Source organism: Zootoca vivipara, chromosome 15 (assembly GCF_965207765.1).
Source record: "Zootoca vivipara chromosome 15, rZooViv2.hap1.1, whole genome shotgun sequence".
Lineage (NCBI taxonomy): Eukaryota > Metazoa > Chordata > Lepidosauria > Squamata > Lacertidae > Zootoca > Zootoca vivipara.
In genome coordinates, this window is record NC_142598.1 from 6,614,466 (window position 1) to 6,626,946 (window position 12,481).

At 43.9% G+C, this 12,481-nt stretch overlaps 2 protein-coding genes across 2 annotated transcripts; both read left to right on the forward strand.

Annotated features, from left to right (window-relative positions):
• Positions 1 to 280: 280 nt before the first annotated feature.
• LOC118075343 (olfactory receptor 1f45-like) lies at positions 281 to 1,270 on the forward strand. Its single transcript, XM_035097254.3, has one exon. The coding sequence runs from the start codon at positions 290 to 292 to the stop codon at positions 1,268 to 1,270; it is 981 nt and encodes a 326-aa protein (XP_034953145.3). The 5' UTR covers positions 281 to 289.
• Positions 1,271 to 9,592: 8,322 nt separating this feature from the next.
• On the forward strand, positions 9,593 to 10,999 carry LOC118075220 (olfactory receptor 1B1). The gene has a single exon (XM_035097107.3). The coding sequence runs from the start codon at positions 9,608 to 9,610 to the stop codon at positions 10,544 to 10,546; it is 939 nt and encodes a 312-aa protein (XP_034952998.1). The 5' UTR covers positions 9,593 to 9,607; the 3' UTR covers positions 10,547 to 10,999.
• The last annotated feature ends 1,482 nt before the right edge of the window (positions 11,000 to 12,481 follow it).

Here is a 12,481-nt window from a genome sequence, read left to right on the forward strand (position 1 = left end):
AATCTATAAGTTTGACCCATCCATTGACCCATTCACCAAGGTATTGAGAGAGGTACACGCTGCTCTTTATATACTATACCCAATTGCTGACAATGTCTTGATGTTTGTGTGTGTGTGCCTTTTGTGAGCTCAGCTGCCACATTCTCCAAAGGGAAATCTGTGACCTGCTGCAGGTAAGCAAGACCCAACCAAACCCTTCTCGTTGTGTGGATAAGTTGCAAAAGTTGCACAGCAGCAGTTAAACGATATCCTTCTATCTTGGTCTCTCATTCCCTTTTACAGATGTAAAATGGCCAGAATGAACCAAACAAGCATCTCTGAAATGGTCCTTTTGGGTATCTCTGCCCTAGCAGAACATCACAGCCTCCTCTTCTTTCTTTTTCTCTCCATCTACCTGTTAACCCTACTAGGGAACCTTTTGATAATCCTGCTGATCCGCTTTGACGACCACCTCCGTCACACCCCAATGTACTTCTTCCTCAGCTACCTCTCGCTGGCAGATGCCATGTTTGCCTCCACCACTGTTCCCAAGATATTGATGAGTTTGATGTCCGAAACCAAGACCATCTCCTTCAATGGCTGCTTGATCCAGATGTATTTTTTCTTGACATTCGGCAACACGGATAATTTCCTCTTGGCCTGCATGGCTTATGACCGCTATGTGGCCATCTGCCGCCCTTTACATTACACCACCGTGATGAGCCACAAGTGTTGCATCGTTTTGGCATCTGGGTCCTGGATCGTTTCTGCTCTCCACTCCTTGCTCTACACGCTTCTGGTATCCCGCCTGTCTTTCTGTGGCTCTAGGGAGATCCCCTACCTCTTCTGTGACGTCTATCCTCTTTTGGAACTCTCCTGTTCCGACACAGGGCTCATAAAAATCCTGGTGCAGACAGAGGGTGTTGTGGATATCCTAGGGCCTTTTGTTCTCATCTTCATCTCCTACATCCACATATTCTGTGCTATCATGAGAGTCCCACCTACCGCTAGGAAGCGTAAAGCCTTCTCCACCTGTGGCTCCCACTTGGCTGCAGTGGTCTTGTTCTATGGCACCATCAGCTCCCTCTATTTCCAGCCTCCCTCTGCTTACGCAGCCCAGAAAGGCACCGTCATCTCTCTCTTGTATGCAGTGGTCACACCCATGCTGAACCCCTTCATCTACAGCCTGAGGAACCAGGACATAAAGGCAGCTGCACGGAGGCTTCTCAGCAGGATCAGAGATTTTCTGAGGAAGCAAGCGCCTGGGAAAGGCACAGAGTCTTTTTCATGAATGTATTGAATGTGTTGTTGATGTTGATGTTGATATATTAAAAAAATAATCTGTCCATAAAAAGAATAATCAAGGCAGCTAGAAAAATCAATAAAATACACCAAACAATTTAAAGATTAATGTTGCACACCAACTACGGTACAGCTGCTAAACAAACCAACAGCAATCTTAGAAATAGTCAGAGTTGCGACCACACTTGGCATTGACTTTTCCACACTTGGGAAAGACACATTTTGCTCACCCGCTTTTGACAAAGAACATGCTTGACATCAGGTATGCCTTCCCTGTTTAGCCTTCATCCCCACTCACAAAATCCGACTTTTTGTAGGACAATGGAGTAGCTTTGAAATTACTCCAAGGGAAGATTACTCATCATCACACAGCAGAGTGGTGTTCACCAGTTATGGATGATACAGCAATTTCTTTCTCTGTAGGTCCACCTCTCCTCTCAATGACGGAGCTCAATATGGGACAGCAGCCTATTCCTGCATGGCGGGGGGGGGGTTGCACTAGGGGTGGCCAACTTCCAAGAGACTGTGATCTACTCCCACTATAAATAAACTGGCAGTGATACTACCCATTGAATTGATCGAAGTTGTTGAGTTTTGGGGGGAAGGATCAGCCAAAGGTGAGCTTTTTTGGGGGGTGGGGGAGGCATCAGGGTCCTGCGATCAACCAGGATCGACTAGGTTCATCCCACGATCGACAGGTAGATCGCAATTGACCTGTGGGGCACCCCTGCACTGGATGATCCTCAGGGTCCCTTCCAACTCTACAATTCTAAAAAGCAACACAGCAGTTATATATTGTGTGTGACTAACTCCAGTTAATATCCTGGCAGCCACATTTTGAATCAATTGAAATCTCTCAAAACTCTTTAAATGCACTTGACTTTCATTGTATTATTGTAGTCTAATTTGCATATCATAAATTCATATGCTGTAAATTGGAAGAAGAGTTTGGATTTGGATTTGATATCCTGCTTTATCACTACCCGAAGGAGTCTCAAAGCGGCTAACAATCTCCTTTCCCCTCCTCCCCAACAGACACCCTGTGAGGTGGGTGGGGCTGAGAGACTTCAGAGAAGTGTGACTAGCCCAAGGTCACCCAGCAGCTGCATGTGGAGGAGCGGAGACACGAACCCGGTTCCCCAGATTACAAGTCTACCGCTCCTAACCACTATACCACACTGGCAGTTGGAGCGGGGTGCATGCACTCTTAATTCCTGGATCCAGCAAGGATTCAGTTGCTGGAATAGCCAGCTTCCTGATGAGGTAATGGTCCCTCAAGTATGGGTCATTAAGGTAACAAAGGAAGTGGCTCTGTGTCAGAAAACAAATGGGTGGGCCGGCTGCCTCAATTGGCTGTTAGTTATAAGGACAAAAGCCAAAGTTGTGTTGTGTGCGTGTGTGAGCTAGAAGCAGGCTGCAGGCTGAAGCCTGTGAGGGAGAGACATGCTTGATTTCTGCTGGAATCCAAGGCTGTGACTATGGGAGAAGCATGTGTAAATAAACCATATATCACAAAGACACCACAGTCTCATTTGTCACTCATTCCGAGGAAAGTGAATCCTGAGTAAGTGCCTAGAACCCCTGGAATCTTACAGCACTGGGAGATTGGGTGGGCGTGCAACACATGGATGACTGTGGCCAAGGCTGACTTCTCCAGGAAAAGGACAGAACAGCTACACCAGCCAAGAGTGTTTTAGGAAGTCATCCCAACCACCTGGGCAATCTCAGGCAGTGCTGGATTAAGGTGTACCCATAAGCAACAAAGCAAAGCGCAACCCCATCATACACATTCTCCACGACTCGTGACTCTCCAGGAAACAGTATCTCTGTCTTGCTGGATTAATTCTCCACTTGTTCAGGCTACTCCTTCAATGTACCCTGATACTAGTTCAGAAATGTCATAATTGCCACCACATGCCTAGTATGTACGTAAATGGTCCTGGGTCCTCCTTTAAAGTCCTCTGTTGGAAGGCATTCTCTATGTGAAAGGCTGTCTGGCTCCAAGTCCATTTTAAAGATAAGTAACCACTGTGCCGCTTGGGCTTGCCAATCAAAAGGTAGGCAGTTCAAATCCCCGCAACAGTTCCCGTTGTTCGGTCCCAGCTCTTGCCGACCTAGCAGTTTGAAAGCATGTCAAAGTGCAAATAGATAAATAGGTACCGTTCTGGCAGGAAGGTAAATGGTGTTTCCGTGCGCTGCTCTGGTTTCGTCAGAAGTGGCTTAGTCATGCTGGCCACATGACCTGGAAAAACTGTGGAAGTGGACAAACACCGTCTCCCTCGGCCTGTAAAGCAAGATGAGCGCCACAACCCCAGAGTCGTTCACAACTGGACTTAATTGTCAGGGGTCCCTTTACCTTTACCTTTTAACCCCAAAGGGGAGAACAGGTAGATGGCCCTTGAATGTGCCCACCCATGACTAGCACCTAGACAGCAGACCAGGTCACTTGCAATGGCTGGGAAGATTTGTCATCTTTCTGTTTAAACCATAGTAACTAGGGAGGAAACGGCAGGAGCTGCCCTCTGGAGTCTCCTGGGATCCGCAACCCTTGATTCCCAGTTTATCCACTGGGTAAGGTTGATTTGATTCCCACCCTTATTCCAAATGTCTCTTCTCGCTTGTCCCCAATGTAAATCTCTCCCCCCTTTTTTTTTCTAATGTAGCTCTTTACTTCCTGCTTGTTCCCGATGTTGATCTTCCCTCTCCCCCTTGTTCCTCATGTAGATCTTCATGTCCCCCTTCCTCCCTGCAGTGGGGGCATTTCGTGGTTCATCTCAGGTGGCAAAATGTCTTAGCCCTGCCCTGCCTGACATAGGCAGGTATAAAACGTTGTAAATTTAAACAGGGAAAACAGGTCGAGAAAAACGGGACTCCGGGTCGCCATCTGGTGGCACAATGTTATATCGCACATACAACGCATATAAATTGCATTTTTGTTACCAGTCTAGCTGAATCGATAGAGGTTAAAAGGCAAGGTCGGTTGTAGTCTGAATTGTGTTGCAGTCTTTGGTGGCCTGATTTCATGTAAACAGATAAGATACAATCCAGTATATGGTGGGAAACATACGATGGGGAAAGGGTGGAATTTTTATACTTGATATATAGAACACGATTGCTGTTGTTGTTGTTTAGTCGTTTAGTCGTGTCCGACTCTTTGTGACCCCATGGACCATAGCACACCAGGCACTCCTGTCTTGCACTGCCTCCCGCCGTTTGGTCAAACTCATGTTTGTAGCTTCGAGAACACTGTCCAACCATCTCGTCCTCTGTCGTCCCCTTCTCCTTGTGCCCTCAATCTTCCCAACATCAGGGTCTTTTCTAGGTTGCTACGATTGCTAAGTTTTCTTTTTAGAGTTGAAGAATCATAGAATCATAGAGTTGGAAGAGACCACAAGGGCCATCCAGTCCAACCCCCTGCCAAGCAGGAAACACCATCAAAGCATTCTTGACAGATGGCTGTCACACCTCTGCTTAAAGACCTCCAAAGGAGACTCCACCACACTTCTTGGCAGCAAATTCCACCGTTGAACAGCTCTTACTGTCAGGAAGTTCTTCGTAATGTTTAGGTGGAATCTTCTTTCTTGTAGTTTGAATCCATTGCTCCGTGTCCGCTTCTCTGGAGCAGCAGAAAACAACCTTTCACCCTCCTCTATATGACATCCTTTTATATATTTGAACATGGCTATCATATCACCCCTTAACCTTCTCTTCTCCAGGCTAAACATACCCAGCTCCCTAAGCCGTTCCTCATAAGGCATTGTTTCCAGGCCTATGACCATTTTGGTTGCCCTCCTCTGGACACGTTCCAGCTTGTCAGTATCCTTCTTGAACTGTGGTGCCCAGAACTGGACACAGTACTCCAGGTGAGGTCTGACCAGAGCAGAATACAGTGGTACTATTACTTCCCTTGATCTAGACGCTATACTCCTATTGATTAGCTGCTGCATCACACTGTTGACGCATGTCAAGTTTGTGGTCTACCAGGACTCCTAGATCCTTTTCACATGTACTGCTCTCAAGCCAGGTGTCTCCCATCCTGTATTTGTGCCTTTCATTTTTTTTGCCCAAGTGTAGTACTTTACATTTCTCCCTGTTAAAATTCATCTTGTTTGCTTTGGCCCAGTTGTCTAATCTGTTAAGGTCATTCTGAAGTGTGATTCTGTCCTCTGGGGTATTAGCCACCCCTCCCAATTTGGTGTCATCTGCAAACTTGCTCAGGATGCTCTCAAGCCCATCATCCAAGTCATTGATAAAGATGTTGAATAAGACTGGGCCCAAGACAGAACCCTGTGGCACACCACTAGTCACTACTCTCCAATATGAAGAGGAGCCATTGATGAGCACCCTTTGGGTTCGGTCAGCCAGCCAGTTACAAATCCACTGAATGGTAGCATTGTCTAGCCCGCATTTTACCAGCTTCTTTACAAGAATATCATGGGGCACCTTGTCAAAGGCCTTGCTGAAATCAAGATAGGCTATATCCACAGCGTTCCCTTCATCTACCAGGCTTGTAATTCTGTCAAAAAATGAGATCAGATTAGTCTGACATGAGTTATTTTTCAGAAACCCATGCTGACTTTTAGTGATCACAGCGTTCCTTTCTAGGTGCTCACAGACCGTTTGCTTAATGATCTGTTCTAGAATCTTTCCTGGTATTGATGTCAGGCTGACTGGGCGGTAATTGTTTGGGTCCTCTCTTTTCCCCTTTTTGAAAATAGGGACAACATTTGCCCTCCTCCAGTCTGCTGGGACTTCGCCTGTTCTCCAGGAATTCTCAAAGATTATTGCCAGTGGTTCTGAAATCACCTCTGCCAGTTCTTTTAATACTCTTGGATGTAGTTCATCTGGCCCTGGAGACTTGAATACATCTAAATTAGCCAAGTATTCTTGTATTACCTCCTTACTTATTCTGGGCTGTGTTTCCCCTGCTGAATCATCTGCTCCATATTCTTCAGGTCGGGCATTGTTTTCTTTTTTGGAGAAGACTGAGGCAAAGAAGGTATTGAGGAGTTCTGCCCTTTCTCTGTCCCCTGTTCGCATTTCACAATCTTCTCCCCTAAGTGACCCCACTGTTTCCTTGTTCTTGCTTTTGCTACGGACATAACCATAAAAGCCCTTTTTGTTGCTTTTAACCTCTCTAGCAAGCCCGAGTTCATTCTGTGCTTTAGCTTTTCTGACTTTGTCTCTACACGTGCTGGCTATTTGTTTGAATTCCTCTCTGGTGATTTCCCCCCTTTCCCATTTTTGGTACATATCCCTTTTAAATCTTAACTCAGTTAAAAGTTATTTAGATAGCCACCCTGGCTTCTTTAGACACCTTCCATGTTTCCGTCTCATTGGTATTGTCTGAAGTTGTGCTTTTAATATCTCCCTTTTCTTTCCTTTTTTTAAAAAATAGAGCAGCTATACAAGCGGCTTGTGAGAGATCTCTACAGGCTCCCAATGCAAATCTTTAACAAGACCCTTCCTGTTTCTTAAATCAGAACTTAGAGATACTTAAGCAAAGCAGTTCTGTTGAGTTTTGTTCCATTTTACCCAGGGCTTTTGTTCAAGCCTGAAGATCAAGTGAGTGAGGAGTTAAGAGCATCCAGACAGAGGCAGGTAAGGATGGATTTAGCTACTATCTTGTAGCACGCTACAGTCTCTGATGCCCCATTAACTTTTAATACAATGTCTGTAACAGTGTGTTGTTGTTGTTGTTGTTTAGTCATGTCCAGCTCTTCGTGACACGTGTTGGTAGCTTCGAGAACAGTGTGCTAGGCACCCTTTATTTAGACTTTCATCAGCTGAGTGACAGAATGAGAGTCTGTGGTGGGACTGAATTTGTCTGGCCCAGACCAAGGCAAGACATGGCAGCCCTTTTGATGCAAAATCAACCTGGCATAAAAGTTTGGAGAGAGAAAATGCTTGTGTGTCTGTGTCTGTATATCTGTGAATGGAAAGCCTGTGGATATGTTGTACACAAGGATGTAAAATGTGGACATTTGATATAAGGAAGGGCAATGTAAAACACAAAATAGGTAAAGTGATTATGGGACAGTAGAAGACCTCTAATATGTGCTGTAGTTTCAGCTTGATTGCTCACCTTCACATCCTAAGTTTCTTGTTGTGAATTATACTGCCCCATTTTGGGGGGGGCAAGTGTTTATCACAGTCTTTAAGGTACCATCTTCCACCTCTTTGGGTGCTTTCAGGTGAGGACTTAACTTGCAAATGGGTCCTTGAAATATCAAAACAATGTGGTGTGTCCTCTACCAAAAAAACCAAAAACAAACCCAAACCTTTGCATGCATGAGGAACACTGATCCTACAATAAACAGCCATCAGGAAGCCCCCTTCATTGTTTGCACTGGAGCAGACTAACAGCCTGCTTCCAGAAAACTTGTTTATTAATTTGCAGGGAGATTAGATGATAATGGGCATTTAATTAGCACTCATTCTGATTTGTGTGCAGAGATACTGCATGATACTTCAAATGATACTTCAAAGCAAGTTACAGGTAGGTAGCCGTGTTGGTCTGACGTAGTCGAAACAAAATAAAAAAATTCCTTCCAGCAGCACCTTAAAGACCAACTAAGCTTTTATTTTGGTATGAGCTTTCGTGTGCATGCACACTTCTTCAGATACACTGAGACAGAAGTCCCCAGACGCTTATATGTAGAGAAAGGGTGGGGAGGGGTGGTGGAAATGGGTGATTGACTGATAGCTGTTGACGACTGCGAACGACTGCAAATGGACTTGCATGAACAGTCCTCACCCCTTGCTTTTTCATGCAAGTCCATTTGCAGTCGTTTTCAGTCGTCAACAGCTATCAGTCAGTCTATCACCCATTTCCACCACAAGGACATAAAATAAAAAGCACACTGATGTGGCAGTGTAGAGAATTGAATTTAAGATTATGAAAACAAAAAACTGAAAGGAACCAAAGTGGACAGATTCACACATCCCTACATCTAGTTCAATATCCATGAAACTTTGTGATCAGACGATGATGTGATCTTACTAGACATGATAACAGCAAACCCCTATTTTAGAACATGGCTCACCACCACCAAAAAATATGTTCTGTCTCCCTCCCTATCTCTCCCTCCCCATCTTCTGTCTATATCTGCTGCTGCACTTGACTGTCTAGTAAGATGCACAGGGGTAAATTATCATCTGCCATCCACTTTCCCCCACTCAGTCATTCATGGTCTCTATACTTCATTCACATGTGCCCTGTGGTCCCCGAATCTGTCAGATTCTTCTTCGATCAGTTATTGCCTTGGTTTTCCATGGCATCATGAGGTTGCAAAAGATAACGCATGCCATGTGAATGTGCTACTTTGTTCCACAGATTCATGATCACGACAAATACTCTTAAATTGACTCACTGGGGGCAATCCCGGCCCTAGATCTTGGGACACTGCTGCCAGTCAGAGTAAAGATGACTGGGCTTTACTCAATATAATGCATCTTTATGTGTTGAAAGCACATAAAAGGCAGCCTTGCACCATTTTTTTTTCATTTTTTAATAATTATAAAATAATGTTAACAATTGGGAAATGCATGCTTGTCATGTGTTGTTTGTCACCATTTCTTGTTCCATCCTATGAAAACTGTCAAGGTGGAAGCACAAACGAATAGGTGTGTTGAAACAATGAGTGTGACTGGTGGTCATTAGCAAGATATAATGCAACAAAAATGGAGAATCATTGTAAGCAGGAAAGAAGGATAGTTCAGAGCAGGAGTGGATAACCTGTGTCCTTCAGATGTTTAACTTCAACTTCCATCATCCCTGGCCATTGGCTGTGCTAACTGGGGCAGGTGAGAGTTGAGGTCCAACATCAGTTGGAAGGCGACAAGTCCCCCATATCTGGTTTAGGAGATGACCTTTATCAATATTCAAACAATTGAATGAGGGGGGGAATGACCACTTAGTATTTAATGGTAGCTATGCCAGAATATTGATCAAGCAAAAATATTTGATTCTCTATATGGTATCGTATTTAGAAATGTTGACAGGACTTTGTTGATATGAAATGGTGGGCGGTATCCAAAGGATTTGACAGTATTTGGTAGCTGACAGTTTGTTAATGTCAGCCGGCATTTTCCATCTGATAAAACCACAAAACAAAAAGACTGCTCAACAAGTGTAAAAAGGCCAAAATTCAAATACTGTATTAAGAGTTCAACTTCAGAATCTGCATTCCAAAATCTGCAATCTTAACCACTGAACCATCCCTTTCAGTGTTGTGTTAGATGGGTCTTCCTTTAGGCAGGTAGTTATGCTTTGAAGCCCTTTGCCTCATTCCAGCTGTGTGGTGTGTTTCTATCTGCAGGTCCCATGGACTGTGAGAATGGCACAGACATCGTCGAGTTTGTCCTTCTGGGTTTTTCCACCCAGCCTAAAGAGCAGCCACTCTTCTTCCTAATCTTTCTGCTGATGTATGCAGCAGGACTTCTGGGCAACATCATGATGATCATTCTCATCTCTCTGGATGCCCGACTCCAGACTCCCATGTATTTCCTGCTTCGAAGCCTCTCTGTGGTGGATGTGGGCTTCCTATCAGTCACCGTGCCTCAGATGTTGGCTCACATCATCTCCACTTCCAAGACTATCCCTTTCTACTGCTGCATGGCTCAGTTCTTCTTTTTCTACATGTTTGGCGTGACTGACCTTCTGATAGTGAGCGTCATGGCTCTGGATCGCTACGTTGCAATTTGCAATCCACTACACTACACTACGGTAATGAACCAGAAGGTCTGTGGATACTTGGTAGCTGGTTGCTGGATTATTTCTACCCTCCACTCCATGCTCCATGCCAGCCTCCTCCTGCGTCTCAGTTATCGTGGGGACAACCACTTGTTCCATTACTTTTGCGACCATCAGCCCCTCCTGCAGCTATCCTGCTCAGACACCAGCGTCAATGAAGCCGTAATCTTCTTTGAAGGTGTCATTGTCGTTCTTGGACCTTTTGTCTTCATCATCCTCACCTATGTCCGCATTGTGGTAGCTGTGATGAAGTTATCTTCTTCGGGGAGGCGCAAAGCTTTCTCCACCTGTGGCTCCCACCTCACCATGGTGACCCTCTTCTATGGAGCTATCATTGCTGTCTACTTTCTGCCAACATCCAGCTACTCATCCCAGCGAGGGGCTGTCTTTGCTGTGGTGTACACTGTCCTCACCCCGATGTCCAACCCTTACATCTACAGCCTCAGGAACAAAGATGTTAAGGAAGCTCTGTGGGATCTCCTGGGGAAGAGGGTCTTTTTTCAACAGTAATAGTGAGAGGTTGGTTAACAGGCATCTCATGTTGCCACTGTATCAGCTATGATGTACTGAATCTGATTCAGAGAATAATGGGATCTTGTTCAACATACGTTCATTCATTAAATATTTGCATTCCACCTCTCTTCTTCTTCTATAATAATTTTTATAAAATTTTCAATTTTTCAATTTCAAATAAACATTTTACAAACTTTAAAATATCCAGTGATTCCATGGTTCATTCTACGTATCCTACATTCCTGCACATTTTACTGTAACCATTCAGATCAGTTTTCCACTTTTACATCCATCAAAAATTGTTGAATTTATTTTAATGCTGCCAGTGTTTTGAGCTGTATACAGTTATTTTCCATATATTCAATAAATGTTTTCCAGTCTTCTTTAAACATATGTTCTTCTTGCTCTCTTATTCTATATGTTAAATCTGCAAGTTGTGCATATTCTGTCAACTTAAGTTGCCAATCCTCTTTAGTAGGGACCTCGCTCACTTTCCATTTGGGGGCTAATAAAACACGGGCCGCAGTTGTTGCATACATAAGTAACCTTTTTCCAACACCTGGGAATTTCAGTCTGGATTATCCCCAAGGAAAAGGACTCTGGTGTTTTTTGGGGGGGGGAATAGTAGTTTTGAACATTTTTTTCAATTCATCATAAATCATTTCCCAATACACTTTTACCTTTTTACATGTCTACCACATGTGGAAGAATGCAGTCCACTTCCCTTCTAGCCTGTAACAATAGTGAAGGAACAGCAACAAAGCATATATTTTGCATGCAAAATGTTCCAGGCTCCATTCCTGACAACTCCAAATATAACGAGGAAAGACTTCACTCTGAAATCCTAGAGAGCTGCTGTCAGGCAGTGAATATAATTAGTGAGCATTGTGGGCCAATAGTCTTAATATAAAGCAGTTTCCTAGAGAAGGCAGCAGACAATAATCTAAATTCCCCTGAACTAGGAATAGCTAAAATGGTGCCCTCCAGATGTTAGGAAGAACCAGCTGCACAAATATAAGATGGGGGACACCTGGCTTATTGACAGTACTTGTGAAAATAATCTTGGAGTCTTAGTAGACCACAAGCTTAACATGAGACAACAGTCTGATGCACCCCTTTTAAATGTGTTTTGGGGAAAATTATTGGTTTGTTTTTATTATGTATTGTGTGTTTTTATCTTGTATTTTTATGTTGCAAACCGCCCTGAGATCTACAAATGAAGGGCAGCACACAAATTAACAAATAACAAGAACAAGAACGACAACAATAATGTGAGTGGTGGAACTTGAAAAAATAAGCGAAGGAAGAACAGATGGTAAAGTGCGAACCTGGCAAGGGGAAAAGGTGGTGGGCAAGGTATTATAATGCCAGCAGATCTAAGGAATATTCAAATACCCTTGAGCCTGATTATAGTAGGTGTATAGCAGAGTGAAGAAAACAGCCGCAGGGCAAAGAGAGGTGGAAGGAAGGACCTCTGAATAAAAAACAAAAAACAGTAACAATAAAAAATAAAAAAGGGACAGAAATTAACCAGAGACGGAGACAAAATTAGGAGCATGTACAGGTGGTTTATACAGAAACAGGGTAACACCTAGTGGACAAGAAAAGTGAGGAAAAAGGAATAGCAGAGGTGGGTCACATACTTTATATCCTCAGTTGCTTCCACTTCTTAGAAGATCTATCAGAAGGTCGAAACAAAATAAAAATCCTTCCAGTAGCACCTTAGAGACCAACTAAGTTTGTCATTGGTATGAGCTTTCACGTGCATGCACACTTCTTCAGATACCAAAAAAACCAGAGATGTTCCTATTGGGTATAATAGAGGGTGAGGTACCCAAGAAGGTACTCAATCTCTTTCTCTACGCAACTGCAGCAGCCAGAACAATTTATACATCAATGTGGGAGGACAAAAAGAGTCCTACAAAAGAAGAC

Bases quoted from the DNA above. Each gene is read 5' to 3' on its own strand.
- LOC118075343 (XM_035097254.3), top strand. From the start codon at position 290: ATGGCCAGAATGAACCAAACAAGCATCTCTGAAATGGTCCTTTTGGGT.
- LOC118075220 (XM_035097107.3), top strand. From the start codon at position 9,608: ATGGACTGTGAGAATGGCACAGACATCGTCGAGTTTGTCCTTCTGGGT.